This window comes from Purpureocillium lilacinum (genome assembly GCF_023168085.1).
Source record: "Purpureocillium lilacinum CBS 284.36 DNA, scaffold_6, whole genome shotgun sequence".
Taxonomy (NCBI): Eukaryota; Fungi; Ascomycota; class Sordariomycetes; order Hypocreales; family Ophiocordycipitaceae; genus Purpureocillium; species Purpureocillium lilacinum.
Genome location: NW_027072116.1, coordinates 1,393,871 through 1,405,227, shown reverse-complemented (window position 1 = coordinate 1,405,227; position 11,357 = coordinate 1,393,871). Strand labels below are relative to the sequence as shown.

The 11,357-nt window shown below is 60.8% G+C and overlaps 3 protein-coding genes across 3 annotated transcripts; 1 reads left to right on the top strand and 2 right to left on the bottom strand.

The window, feature by feature from the left end:
* Positions 1-2,880: 2,880 nt before the first annotated feature.
* On the bottom strand, positions 2,881-3,862 carry PLICBS_008330 (uncharacterized protein; the record flags this gene model as incomplete). Its single annotated transcript, XM_018324159.1, has 2 exons — positions 2,881-3,003; positions 3,068-3,862. 2 exons carry the CDS (start codon positions 3,860-3,862, stop codon positions 2,881-2,883), a joined length of 918 nt encoding a protein of 305 aa, XP_018177338.1.
* Positions 3,863-4,362: 500 nt separating this feature from the next.
* On the top strand, positions 4,363-5,261 carry PLICBS_008329 (uncharacterized protein; the record flags this gene model as incomplete). The annotated part of the gene is made up of 2 exons (XM_018324160.2): positions 4,363-4,625; positions 4,724-5,261. 2 exons carry the CDS (start codon positions 4,363-4,365, stop codon positions 5,259-5,261), a joined length of 801 nt encoding a protein of 266 aa, XP_018177339.2.
* A 157-nt stretch (positions 5,262-5,418) lies between these two features.
* On the bottom strand, positions 5,419-6,519 carry PLICBS_008328 (uncharacterized protein; the record flags this gene model as incomplete). The annotated part of the gene is made up of 1 exon (XM_018324161.2): positions 5,419-6,519. One exon carries the CDS (start codon positions 6,517-6,519, stop codon positions 5,419-5,421), a length of 1,101 nt encoding a protein of 366 aa, XP_018177340.2.
* Positions 6,520-11,357: the final 4,838 nt, after the last annotated feature.

Sequence of the window (11,357 nt, the reverse complement as noted above, 5' to 3'; positions counted from 1 at the left end):
AGCCGCTCGTCTTGCAGCTTTACGAGCAGCAAGGTGCGTGTGTCGGATGGCACGATGCCGCCGCAACCCTCGCTGCGAACTGAATACCACACAATGACCGAGAATGACGGAGGCCGTCCTCGCCCGCGGCCCAGTCTGCATTCTGCAGCATCATTCTCCCGTGAGCCACCTACGCCAGGTTGTCAACACCCGGGCTGTCGTGGCCCGAGCTTCCAACTCAGCTTCACCAACCTGTCTTCAGAACGAGCACACAGTACTCGCTAGGCAGGGCAGACGTCGGCCACTAGGGCCAGCAGCATCTACCTCAGCACGCCACGGCCGTTGGGGCTTCCCAGGTTTGCACAGCTAGCTAAACTCAGGGTCCTCCAGCTGATCGAAGAGGGTCAAGAGGCAGCGCCTCCAGGGCCGCCCCCATACCTACCAGCGCATTGGGTCCACGACGAGAAGACCTCGGAGACTTGAGCCCGTGTCCGCGGCGATGGATCAGACGCATGGGCAACGACGGCACTTGTGCAGGGAGAATTCGTTGTTTCAAGCCGCCGCGCCCGTGCAGAGGGCATTGATCCAGACACGTGAACCTCGCATGGCACGCATGGGTACTGTGCCGACGGCCGCGGTTCTCACACAGTATAGGCAGCGGCAGGTCGCGGGTCCTTCCCCGCCCTTGGTGCTGTGGGTGGCTCCATGGCTGCCCCCGCCGTGTCAAGGTGCCAAACCAACACGGCTCGAGACTGCACTGGAACGTGGGCCGACGACTCCAGCTGCGCTGTCGCGGCGTCATCATGACAAGCTGCTATTTTGCCATCAAACAAAAGACAAACTCAATACCAGCCGCAGGGTGCGATCCCCGCGGCATCCTCCGGGGCCGGTTTGCTGAATGCTGCAGAGGGCGTCTGACGACAAATTCACGACAGCGTCGTGTAACTCGAATTGCCACACCTATACTTCGCACCGCAACGGACCATTGGGTGGTCGGCCTCGACACTGCACTTGCCAGGTCAAATCTGAGCCCTTCGAGCCGGCCGGCGTCCTGCTCAAGCAGGTCTCGCTTGTCGGTCTCGCTGCGCGGCTTGTTGACTGACGACATGGCCTGCAGAAGCTTCGACTGGCCGACGAGTCAACGACGGACAGCGAAGGCAAGCACAGGTAGTTTGCGATCCACGCTGACCGTCCGTCCATGCGCCCCTGGTCCATGCACGGCAGACAGGATTAGTGCTCGCATATATGCACCCAATTCCTCGTACATATTGCAGCACAGCAGCATGCGACCTCGACTGGCGACTGAACCCATGTATGGCCATCGACGATCACTCGTTCTGCGCCGTCCATCCCCTCCCCCCCGCACGCCCCGGAGGAGCCTTGCACTTTGCATACTGAACAGCATCGCGCTCGAACCGCTGGTTCAGCGTCATTGGGTTTACGGGAGCCACAGTACTTCAGCCGGCAGCCTTGCAGGCGTCACGGAATTGACCAGGCGCCCTCTGGAGGACCGTCCTCGACTACCCGGAGTACAAGCCACGGGCAGACAACCTGCTCCGCGGGCCGCTGTTGCAGGGTGGCATGGGGGGCAGTTCAACCCTGCGAAGCTTTCGCGTCTGAGCCGCTAAGCGGATCGTCACCCCGCAATCGACCAAGTGCCAGGTTCCAGAACCCCACCTCAAAATGTGGCTTTCGAGTCACCTGCCTGCCTGGCCGACCGCCCAAGCTGCTTCTGCAACTCCAGTCAAGGGGCCAAGAGCGGGCAGGGTCTTCGTCCTGTGACGCGGGGATGAATATTACTCGCGCCGCGGGTCTACATCCAGCCTAGCTTGGCAAGCTTGGCTCGCCGGCTGCGTGGGCTTGCCGCCGTGCCAGAGCCAGCCGCACGGAAGCCCTGCGTGCTTGTCACTGGATCTGGGCCAGTCCGTGGCTGTGGCGCTCTTGCCGACGCCCGTCGCCCTGATCGGTCCTCGATGCCCGGCCAATATGTCTCGTTCGGGGGTTGCGGATCGAGCCTGGCTTAGAGGCACTGCTTGGCTCAGGCTTGTCCAACTGCTCCTCCGCTCCCGAGGACAGTGTTCGTCATGTCCAGGACCACGCGACCCATGGCACCCGTGTGAGCGGGAGGGATAATACCTCAGCGGCGAACTAGACGCTACAGACGACTTTCCTCCAGGTAGTGTCTCAACTGCGTCGGCCGCCGGATCTTTGATTTTAGACTCTGCTCCATGGTTCATCTTGGCCCTGGGGCTGCGGGGGCTTGAACAGAGCTCCACGGCGCGAAGGCACTTCGTCATGGCCCGCGGTGTCCTAAGCCATGCTCCCCCCGTCGATCTGCTCTGTTTGACGTGATCCGCTGCCCACGAGCACTCAGGCCAGCCCACGCTCATCACACGGCCATGAGCGGCCCCCAGATGCAGGAAGCAGCCACATCCCTGCTACCCCGGATTTCTCCTGGCGGAGGCGTCTGCAATGCAGGTTCTCAACGTTGGGCGTGATCATCCGTGGATCTCTCAGGTCGTGCCGCTCCGTCTGTTGGGCGGCGCCGACGGAGCTAACAGCAGCTCCAGCGCCCGCTAAGCGACTCTTGCGCCGGCCAATGCTCTGCAGGATGCGGCGAGGTCGCCACGTTGACTGCGGGCTCACTCCTGTGGCCCAATAGACTCAAAGACTCGGGTTCGAATGCCAACGCGGCCCGCGGTACGAACTGCAGTCTGCCGGGCCCCTCACATAGGCCTCATATCAAGTGCGTATGACGCGCGAGGCTGACCAACGACGTCACAGATTGCCACAGGCGTGTGTTCCGGTTCCGGGGTATCATCCATTCTCTACACTCTCGAGCCGTTTTTATCGTCATAGTATACAGGATTATCTACTTGTAGCCTTGTCTCCCATCTGCTGCTACGCAGATGACGGCTGTGCGGACTTCTGCTGCTTCAGCTTCTCCTCGAACTTGGCGAACTCTTGCATGGCGATCTCCTCCTCCTGATCGAGGATTTGATGCACTCCCTTGACTTCTTCGATCTAAATATGGGTTGTCAGCAAAGGGGGAAACGCATAGGCGTATGGAAGACCAATAGAAACTTACATAGTGCATCAGCATGCCCTCTATGCCGTTCTTCAGCGTCACAGTGCTCGAGTCGCATGTCCGGCAGGCTCCGCGCAGCTTCAGCTTGACGTAGCCATCTTCAAATCCCCGGAACTCTATGTCGCCTCCGTCTTCCTGAATGGCAGGCCGGATGCGCGTCTCGAGAAGTTCCTTGATCATGCCAACGACCTCGTCGTCGTCCTCGTTGTAGGCCAAGCTATCCTCCTCGGCGGCCTGGTCGCCTTCCCGTCGCTCGACGACGTTGACGATGGTCTCGCCCGAGGTGATGGCCTCCGTGATGAGGGCGAAGATCTCGGGCCGGATATGCGCCCAGTTTGCATCGCTAGCCTTGGTGACGGTGATGAAGTCGGCGCCGTAGAAGACGGACGTGACGCCGTCAATGTTCATGAGCTTGGCAGCCAGCGGGGACGGGTGCGGCGGCGAGATGGTCGCTCGCGGGTTGAGGTACTCGATGAACGGCGTGTTGAGCGCGGCGGGGACGACGCGGTGATTCGGGAGGAACTTGAGGGCGTCCGCGTTGGGCGTGTTCTCGGTCTGGATGAAGATGGTGCGGGCGCCGCCGCGGCTGGCGAGGCTCGGCGCGAGGTTTCGCTGTCGGTGGCTCGGGGGCGCCGTCGTCGGTCGCGCGCCGCTCGCGCTCAGGACGGCGGGCAGTCCTCTGGTCGTGGTGCTGAGTTGCCGAGCCCATCTCGGCGCAGCTCGGACGTGGCATCCGGCGGCTGGCCGGGTGGCGAGCGCGCGGGCGAGCGCCCTCGGTAACGTCGCCGTAGACATTGTCAACTGCTGTAGTCCCTGTTCTCCAACCTGCAGTGCGGGGACAGTGTGAAGCGAGTGTTCAACGGCTCGAAGGTGCGGATGTCGCGGGATTATATATATGGTACAATGTTGAAGGGAAAGTGACGTCGAAAATGTTTCTGGGGAAGTGGACTCCGGCGCAGTGCGTCAAATCCCCAGGGCGGCGTTTCTCGGAACTGCCATTAGTAATGCCCAGGCCCAGTGAGGCCCGCTGAAAGTTCCCGCTACCCAGCAGGTGCAGCCCACCTGTGCCTCCCCTTGGGTAGCCGCCAGGTCTGCTGGGTCGATAGGCAGTTGCCGGGCGGGTTGCGGGTCCAATATTTTTTCCCAAGCACCTCAGTGCCCGAGCTCCCATCCCACGTCGACTCGTGAAACCCGCGAGCGACCGCCACCCTCTCTCCTGGCTGTCCTCGACAGCAACATCTCCTCGGCCGAACCATCACCTCCACGCCGTGCCAGTCGATCTTCAAGAGATCGCAATGGCTGCTACGGTGGTCTCCCCGCCGGAGCCGGGCTCGGAACACGAGGCACAGGCAGGACCCCTCGACGTCGCCACGGGGCCGAGGGAGCTCAACGGCAGTGCCGCGGACGCCGAGCCTCCTGCGATAAAGACCGAGCCGACGAGCGATGCGGACGACGATGCGGAGAAAGACCAGATCAACGTCAAAAAGGGCCCGACAATGTGCGGCGTCTGCGAGACAACAGTGTCCAAATACAAGTGCCCGCGTTGCTACTTGCCCTAGTACGTTATTCATATCTTCGTGAACAAGCATCAGACGTCCTGCTGCGTACATGCTCTGCAATGCTCGAGTCACCGCTGACATAATTGCGTCACAATAGCTGCTCTGTCGCCTGCAATAAGATCCACCAGGCCAACCATCCGCCAGACACGAAGCCGAAGCCCGAGCCTGCTCAAGCTCCGGAAAAGGCTCCCGCCGCCTCGCTCCCCGCCAAACCGTCTGCCCCCTCGAACCCCTTCTCAGCGCTCGACAACTCGGACATGCTCACGTGGCTGTTTCGCAAGTACCCGGACCTGCCCCAGCAGCTGCTCGACATCCACGCCGAGACGCAGCCACCACCTGAGGACCCCAGCAAGCACATCCCGGCATCGCTCATGCAGGGCGTTGCGCCCCCGAGGAGAAACAACTGGACTCGCGATCAAGGTATCAAGAAGGGCAAGGCGGCTCTCCGAAAGGCGCGACAGCTACCTGGGAAGGAAGGCGAGGGCGTCCGCGAGTATTGCACTCTCATTAGGATGCTTCTCAACGAAGAAGAAGCCGACGACGGCGGCGCCACGGCGACCCTCCAGCGACAGTTCGCACAGCAGGATGCAGATATTATACGCGAACTGATGGAGGAGGAAAAGGGTCGCCGTTGAGCCTCGCGGATCCTCGGCGTTACGAGGATGTTTGTATGAGTCGCAGAGATGGGTGCCTTGGAGGCGCCATCTCAATTCACACCTGTCGAGCCATTATACAGCCGGTGTCGTGGGAATGAGGTAAGAGGTCACGCCCTGCTGGCTGGGAATGTTCTCTCTAACGCTTGAACCGCGCAAAGAACCCAGCGACCGGAGATTTGGGCGATTCCAGGGACCCTACTTTCTCGTCAGGCGGGGAAGGGGGCTTGTCCTCCTTTCCATGCTTGGTGAAACTTCCGAGGCGACCTCGCAGCGTCCATTTCGAATCTGGCTTGCGGAGAGGCGGCAGAGACTGAAACGGCATGTTCGCAGGTATCGACTGGCCCTGCGCCTCGTCGCTCTGGGTCCAGTCGACTCGTTGATGCTCGAGTGGCCCGCCCACAACATCGTCGCCCTTCGTCGGCTCGGCATACTCTGCCAGAGATGGGATTTCGCAGGAAGCTCTCAGCTGAGGCTCTGCCTTTCCCAAGATGCTACCCGTGCTCCTCCTTCTGGCCTCCTTTTCTGCACCGTCCTTGCTAGGGTTGAAGTGCGTTTCGAAGGTCCGCCGCTGAGGGATGAGCGGTGGTAGCTCATCGACTTCAGCCGTTGTCTCGAGGTTGAACGGGTGCTGAAACTGGTTGCGCTCGTACTGCCGCTCGCGTGCATTATGCGCCCTCCGCAGGGCTTGTGCCTGTTCGAAGGGGGCACTGTCGGCCGTAATGCCCGCCATTTCCCGGCTCGCGTTGGGGCCGTCGAGGTGGAATTTCATGGCCTTTTTGGACAGCTTGTGGACGACATGCCTCTCCGACAAGGTCTCGACCGTCGTCGTGCGGGCAAACTGCGCAGCCGCCACCTGAGGAATGTACGGATGGCCAGGGGCATGGCCTTCTTGGTCATCCTTTTGGCTCGAGGTGGACGAGGTCTTGGAGGCTGTCAGATGAAGCTTGCTTTTGTGCGGCTTGTCCCCCTCGCTTCTCTCCGTGGCCTTCGCTGGTTGCGCGGGAACGTTTGGCGACTTTTCCTTGACTGCCGCTCCGAACGAATCGGGCCTGCTGCGTCTCTCGGCCTCGGCTCTGGCCCTCCTCTTCCTCTCGGAGTGCGCCTTCTGCTCAGCGAGGACGATACGAAGTCTCCGCGAGAGATCGTCGGCATCCAATGGCTGGGGATGTGACGACTTGGGCTTTTGGCGCGCGGGCCTGGCAGGTCTGGCGGGCCTGTAACCTGGCGCCGCAGCCATGGCGGTTGTCCCCCTGTACTCCCGTGGCTGGTAGCTCATTGTAGCGAGCATGATATGGTGCGCGCGGGTTGCTCGTCTCTCGGAGGGGCCGACCAGCTGTGCTCCAGCGCAAGTACCGGCGCTCGTGTTACCTGTTTGCGTGGTGGGCGGTGTCGTGTCGTTCGACAGGCAGCCGAATTCCAGACCAAGAGGGGGCGGGGCGGTAAATCAGGAGGGCAGCGTGTCTCTGACAAGACGGGATAGGCTGTCGTGCGACGGAAAAGGAGAGCTAGCTATTAGTTGAGAGCTCAAATCCGAGGAGGGTGTCTCGAGGCGTTTCTGGTGCACGTGCGGGTATCTTTAAATGTTTGCCGCCCGGAAAGCCGACGGACGAGAATCGCGATGAACCGGCAGTTTTGTCCGCCTGGCCGTGCAGCCGACCTGACTGTCGCACAAACACCGCCGCCGGAGCCAAGACTGCAAGTTTACAAGTACACGGGCGCCTTCAAAGGGTGAAGCTGAAGCTGTTCCCGATGAGTCGCTCCCCGTCCCTTTTGAGATCCTCTCGAAACCGACCCGTCGAGGATTTTGGACGGCACTTTCGCGCTGCCGGGGTATCGTTTAAAAGGGCGGTGGTGACTCGGGATGGGGACCCGGCGGGAAACCAGAAGCAAGGGAGTCGGCAAGTCCGTTAAACTCCTTTGACGGGGGCGGTGGATAGGTAGATACCGCCCAGAGTTGATATATCTCCGAGGCAAGGAGGAGAAAAAGACGCTGGACAGATAAAGGAGGAGGAGAGGAGTGCAAATCTGAGGAGCCAGCCAGACGAACGGACGGGCGGACGGACGGACGAGGACAGGGAGGGACATGAAAGGGAACAAGACAGTTTTTGCACGGCAATGCAACCTTCTCGTCTACCAACGGCAAAGGGGGACAGCAGAAAGAGGTCGAATAGCCGGGCTCGAGCGCCTGACCACTTTTGGTGCCGAGAGCCAACCACCAGCCCAGCAGCAGCCAGAGAGCAAGCACCAGGGAAGGGGAAGGGCAGGGCAGGGCAGGGGGGGGAAAACAACAATAGACCAAACGGGCCGGACTCGCGGTAACTAACTAACTCAATGGACGCTGCACTGGGCGGCGGCGGCGGCCCCCCCTCCGTCGTCCCATTCGGCCCTTGGGGGGCGTGAGTGAGTGAGTGAGTGAGTGAAGGGCTCCATCCCATCCATCTGTGGGCGTGGGCGTGGGCGCCGCATTGTTGGGTTGGCCCGCGCACTGCGTGCAGGACACGCGATCAAGCGAGAAGCCAGCGGCCCTCCCCCCCCGCCGCTGCAACCCTGAAAAGGGGACGCAAAGTGCGGATGAGGAAAGGAGGCAGAGGCGGGCGGGCGGGGGGAGGGGAGGGCGGCGGCGGATCCGTTCGTCACGATGCGAGCGAGGAGCTCCAGTTCTGGATGGGCTTGGAAATTCAATGGCGCGCGAGACGCGGGGACCACCACACCCCCAAAGAAAAGCAGGCTTGGGGGGAACAAGCCACCTCCGCCTTTTTCTGATCTTCAGTTGCAAGTTGTTGCTTTTTGGCCTGTGCGCGGGTTGGCTCCAGAAGGGTCACGTTTCGGTAGCGGGCGCCTTGTGGGTGGTGGTGGTGGAGGAACCCCCGGACCCCGACGACCCTCAACTGAATCTGCAGCTCGGCGTGCAGTGGAGGCTGGAGGGGGAGGGGGCGCGCCGGCTTGCAGCTGGCGAGGACGCCCGTCGGCAGGGAAAGGGCGCTGCCGCTAGGGGCCCCGGGGGCGCACCGGACACGCCCTGACCACATGCTGGGCGGGCACCACCGCACCTTCACCACCACCACCGCTGGCTCGCCCGCCCGCCTGCCCGCCGCCACCTCCGTGCTTTTATGCTCAAGGTTCAGGTACTGCACGGTTGTTGTCGGTGCCTTGGTGGCTTGTACATTAGGCAGTGCCCTCAGGGTATGCTTAGAGCACAAGTCGACCGACGAGCTGTCCCTTGGCGGCAGTACGCTTCTCGTCAAACACAGGTGGCGTTGGGGCATCGCGTCAAGTCATGACGGGAACATAATTATCTTACCGCTGGCAGCCGCGTATGGGCCAAATGCCTCGCCTTGCTCTTGCTTGTGAAAGCATAATACCCCAAGGCGCCTTGCAACCCGTATGCTGTACTTTGGGTCGCGCACGAACCTTGTGCAGATGGGGGATCGACGCCTGCACAAGCATGGTCCGCGACCTCTGAAGCTGCAGAGGAACGCATTCGTAGGCTGGCCCAGCTGCGAAGGAGTCAGTAGCAATGACAGACAGCACTGCGGGAGAAGAAGCACATGCCCACCACAGATGGCCAACCCGACCCTTTGCTCCTCGGCACATCTGCCGCCTCCAGTTGTCCTTCTCGGCCGGCCAAGGCACCGTCTCTTCTTCCCTTACCCTCCACGGTCGACCGGTCACCTGCCAGCCCGCAGACGTCGCTAGGCATGGTGGCGCGAACCCCTGCCCGGGCGGTACGCGCCGGGTCTTGACGAATGCGATGAATCTCCCCGCTGACGACGTCGTCCTCGCCCTCGTCGTCGCGGAAACGGTCGGTCGCATCTTGAGCACCGCCCAGGGTTGCATCGCGCCTCTGCCCACGTCCCAGCGATGCCAGCTTGCTTGCTTGTTGGGCCACGCGCTGCTCACGACCTGCGCTGTCAGTCCACTGACTGTGGTGAACCATGTGAACCTGCCCCTCCCCCCTTCGTTCTTGTCCACTGCCCTCCATGGGGCCGGGCCTCGCCGCAACTCTATCCACCCAAGTGGGTTGCAAAAAAAGAGGCACCGCGAAGCATTTAACCTCACTTTCGCCCGACTTACCGTCCTCGCGAAAGAAAAAAAAAACATACAGATAAACTAGAAGCTCTAGTAAGTATCGTATTGTTTTTATTTCCCTGTTTTTCCCGCGTAAAAGTAAGGAATAATCGTAGAGATTGATGGGTTCTAAGGAGAATTGGTAGGCATGCTCCCTTTTGCAGTGCCTCTATTTTTGCAGCCCACTTGCCACCATCGGCAACGCGTGTGGCAGCCCGCCGCGACTGGCTTGGTTTTGGGGCGGGGACCGCTAGAGCGCTCGTGGTTCGTTGCACAAGCCGCCTGGCAAGGATGCGAGAACAAACCCCTGCAATGCCCTGCAGAATCCAGGTCCAACACGGTGGAGGTTTGAACACGGCTGCTGGACTGGGGTCAGTTGCTGGCTGATTCGCTGCAACCTTTCTCGGACCTTGGCGCGGCAAACCTTACTGACGCGTGTCTGTACAGCTGCAAGTACAGTCCAAGCCATGTGACTCAAGCCAGCGGCCGACAGAGTCAACAAAGTGCACCCATTCAGTTGGCGGACATCGATATTGAGCTTGTTGTGAAAGCTGACTTGGAGAAGCATGGCTCGCGCATCCATTTGCACCACCGTCCTCGGGACATCGGGGTCGCCGCTCGGAGATGTCAATGATGCCAGTGTTAAATTCCGAAGCATCCACGATAAGAGACTACCCGGTCCGTTGGCGAACCTGCAAGACCGACCGTATCCAGAACACGTGTAACCTCGCCCAGAGCTCGCTCCACGTTGGCGTCCATGAGTTGGAATGCCCGATCTGGCTTCTGCCGACTTTGGCATCCTGTTTGTCCAGCGAGTGTGGGGATCATCGCGGTCCTCCTTGCTGGCGCCTCCACACAACAGCTGACGGCCGGGGCCGTTCTGATGGCGGCGCTGTCAAGCTCCTGATATGCCCCCGTCAGACTACAGGATCAGACCAAGGCCGTTGTCCACCCTGCGAGACCTGGATGTCGTTCCGACCGCGCGGACTGGTACTTGCCTTGGGCATGTGAGACAGCGGGGTCGGGGCAAGACAAGACCTGGACACGTCCCACCAGCATGAACGTGGATGCCCAAAGCCTCTCTGAAAGGAGATCAGTTGGAATGTTGGCGAGACCCTGCCGAGCTGGAGTTTTAACCCAAGCTTGCCAGGCTAATCTTCGTCATCCATTCTCTTGCTGTCGGTTCAAAGGTGCCGCAACGGCCGTGAGTCAAGTGTCCCTCAGCGCCATGCCATGTGTTAGTGGCGAGAGTTGCTCGCTGCCCCTTCTGGTTGCGGGAAGTCATTGTGAATTCTTCTGACATGGGTCAGCCATTTCGGAAATCATCTAGGGCACGGATTTGGAGCAGAGCCAGGAGGCCCGCCGCCATGGCTCGACCCACGCGGTCGTGATCGATGCAAGTCCAAAGGTGTCGTACTATATTGCCGTTGCTTTTGGGCTGGGACCTCCCCTGAAGGCGCCGCTGCCGCTGCAAGGGCCCAGGGAGGACGAAAACGACCCGTGCAATGTCCAAGGAGAGAGAATGACTAGTAGTTCGCGCAAACTGAGCTCTCGCAAGGGCAGCTGCACTTCGTACGAGGAGGAGCTGTACCTGAGCTCGTGGGGCTCTGGGCCGGGCTGTGATCGATTGGCCAGGGCCACTGACAGCCTGGTCCTACCCCCGTTTAGCGAAAGCCAATTGACGCGCGAGGGTGGCCAAGCAATACCTTGTGCGAGCAAAGGTCTAAGATGAGAAACAAGACAGATCGCCGACCTCGAGCACCAACCGGAGGCGGAGGCCGGGTTGGATGTTGACTGCTGATGCTGGCAGACGTGGTGCGAGATGCACGGCAGGTCCAGCTGTCATCCGTTGCGGAGCTCCTTCCATATGTTCGTTCAGTCGAGCCGCTTCACGGGCCACCTCACGGTACTTGGTCATCATCATGCCCCTCCTCTTGCGCCTCTGTCCCTCCTCGTCATCCGCGTTACAATCACGACTTGCCAATATCGGGTCCCGCATCCTCGCCA